Here is a 332-nt window from a genome sequence, read left to right as displayed (position 1 = left end):
CCCAGCCATGCACCCAACCCCCACGGGCACCCCCATCCCCGCTCACCTTGCGGAGCAGCAAACCGTGGGAGATGTTCTCCGAGACCATGAAGCCCGAGACGAGGTGATGGATGGGGCCGGCCTCGCCGCAGTGCGGGCGCAGGACGAAGGTGTGGAAACCTCGCTTCCTGCAACGTGGGGTCGACCATCATCATCTCATCCCTACCGAGACCCTTCCAGGAGGTGCCGGGGACCCCGAGGTGTCCTTACCGTCGGAGGTGGTTGAGCACCGTCATGTTGGCGTACATGTAGTACAGGTAGTAGGAGTAGGGTGGGTGGTCTTACTCCAACCA

The 332-nt window shown here is 62.7% G+C and overlaps 1 protein-coding gene across 1 annotated transcript in view; it reads right to left on the bottom strand.

Moving 5' to 3' along the window:
• Positions 1-46: 46 nt before the first annotated feature.
• Positions 47-332, bottom strand: part of AMPD2 (adenosine monophosphate deaminase 2) — a gene marked incomplete at both ends in the record, with an annotated part of 2,249 nt that continues 1,963 nt past the window's right edge. Inside the window, 2 exons of the mRNA XM_009587967.1 lie at positions 47-167; positions 250-316. Of these exons, the coding sequence (XP_009586262.1) occupies positions 47-167; positions 250-316 (188 nt within the window). The remainder of the gene's footprint in view (positions 168-249; positions 317-332) is intronic.

This window comes from Fulmarus glacialis, unplaced genomic scaffold (genome assembly GCF_000690835.1).
Source record: "Fulmarus glacialis isolate BGI_N327 unplaced genomic scaffold, ASM69083v1 scaffold24201, whole genome shotgun sequence".
NCBI classification, from domain to species: Eukaryota; Metazoa; Chordata; class Aves; order Procellariiformes; family Procellariidae; genus Fulmarus; species Fulmarus glacialis.
This window is presented reverse-complemented; position numbering and strand designations above follow the sequence as displayed.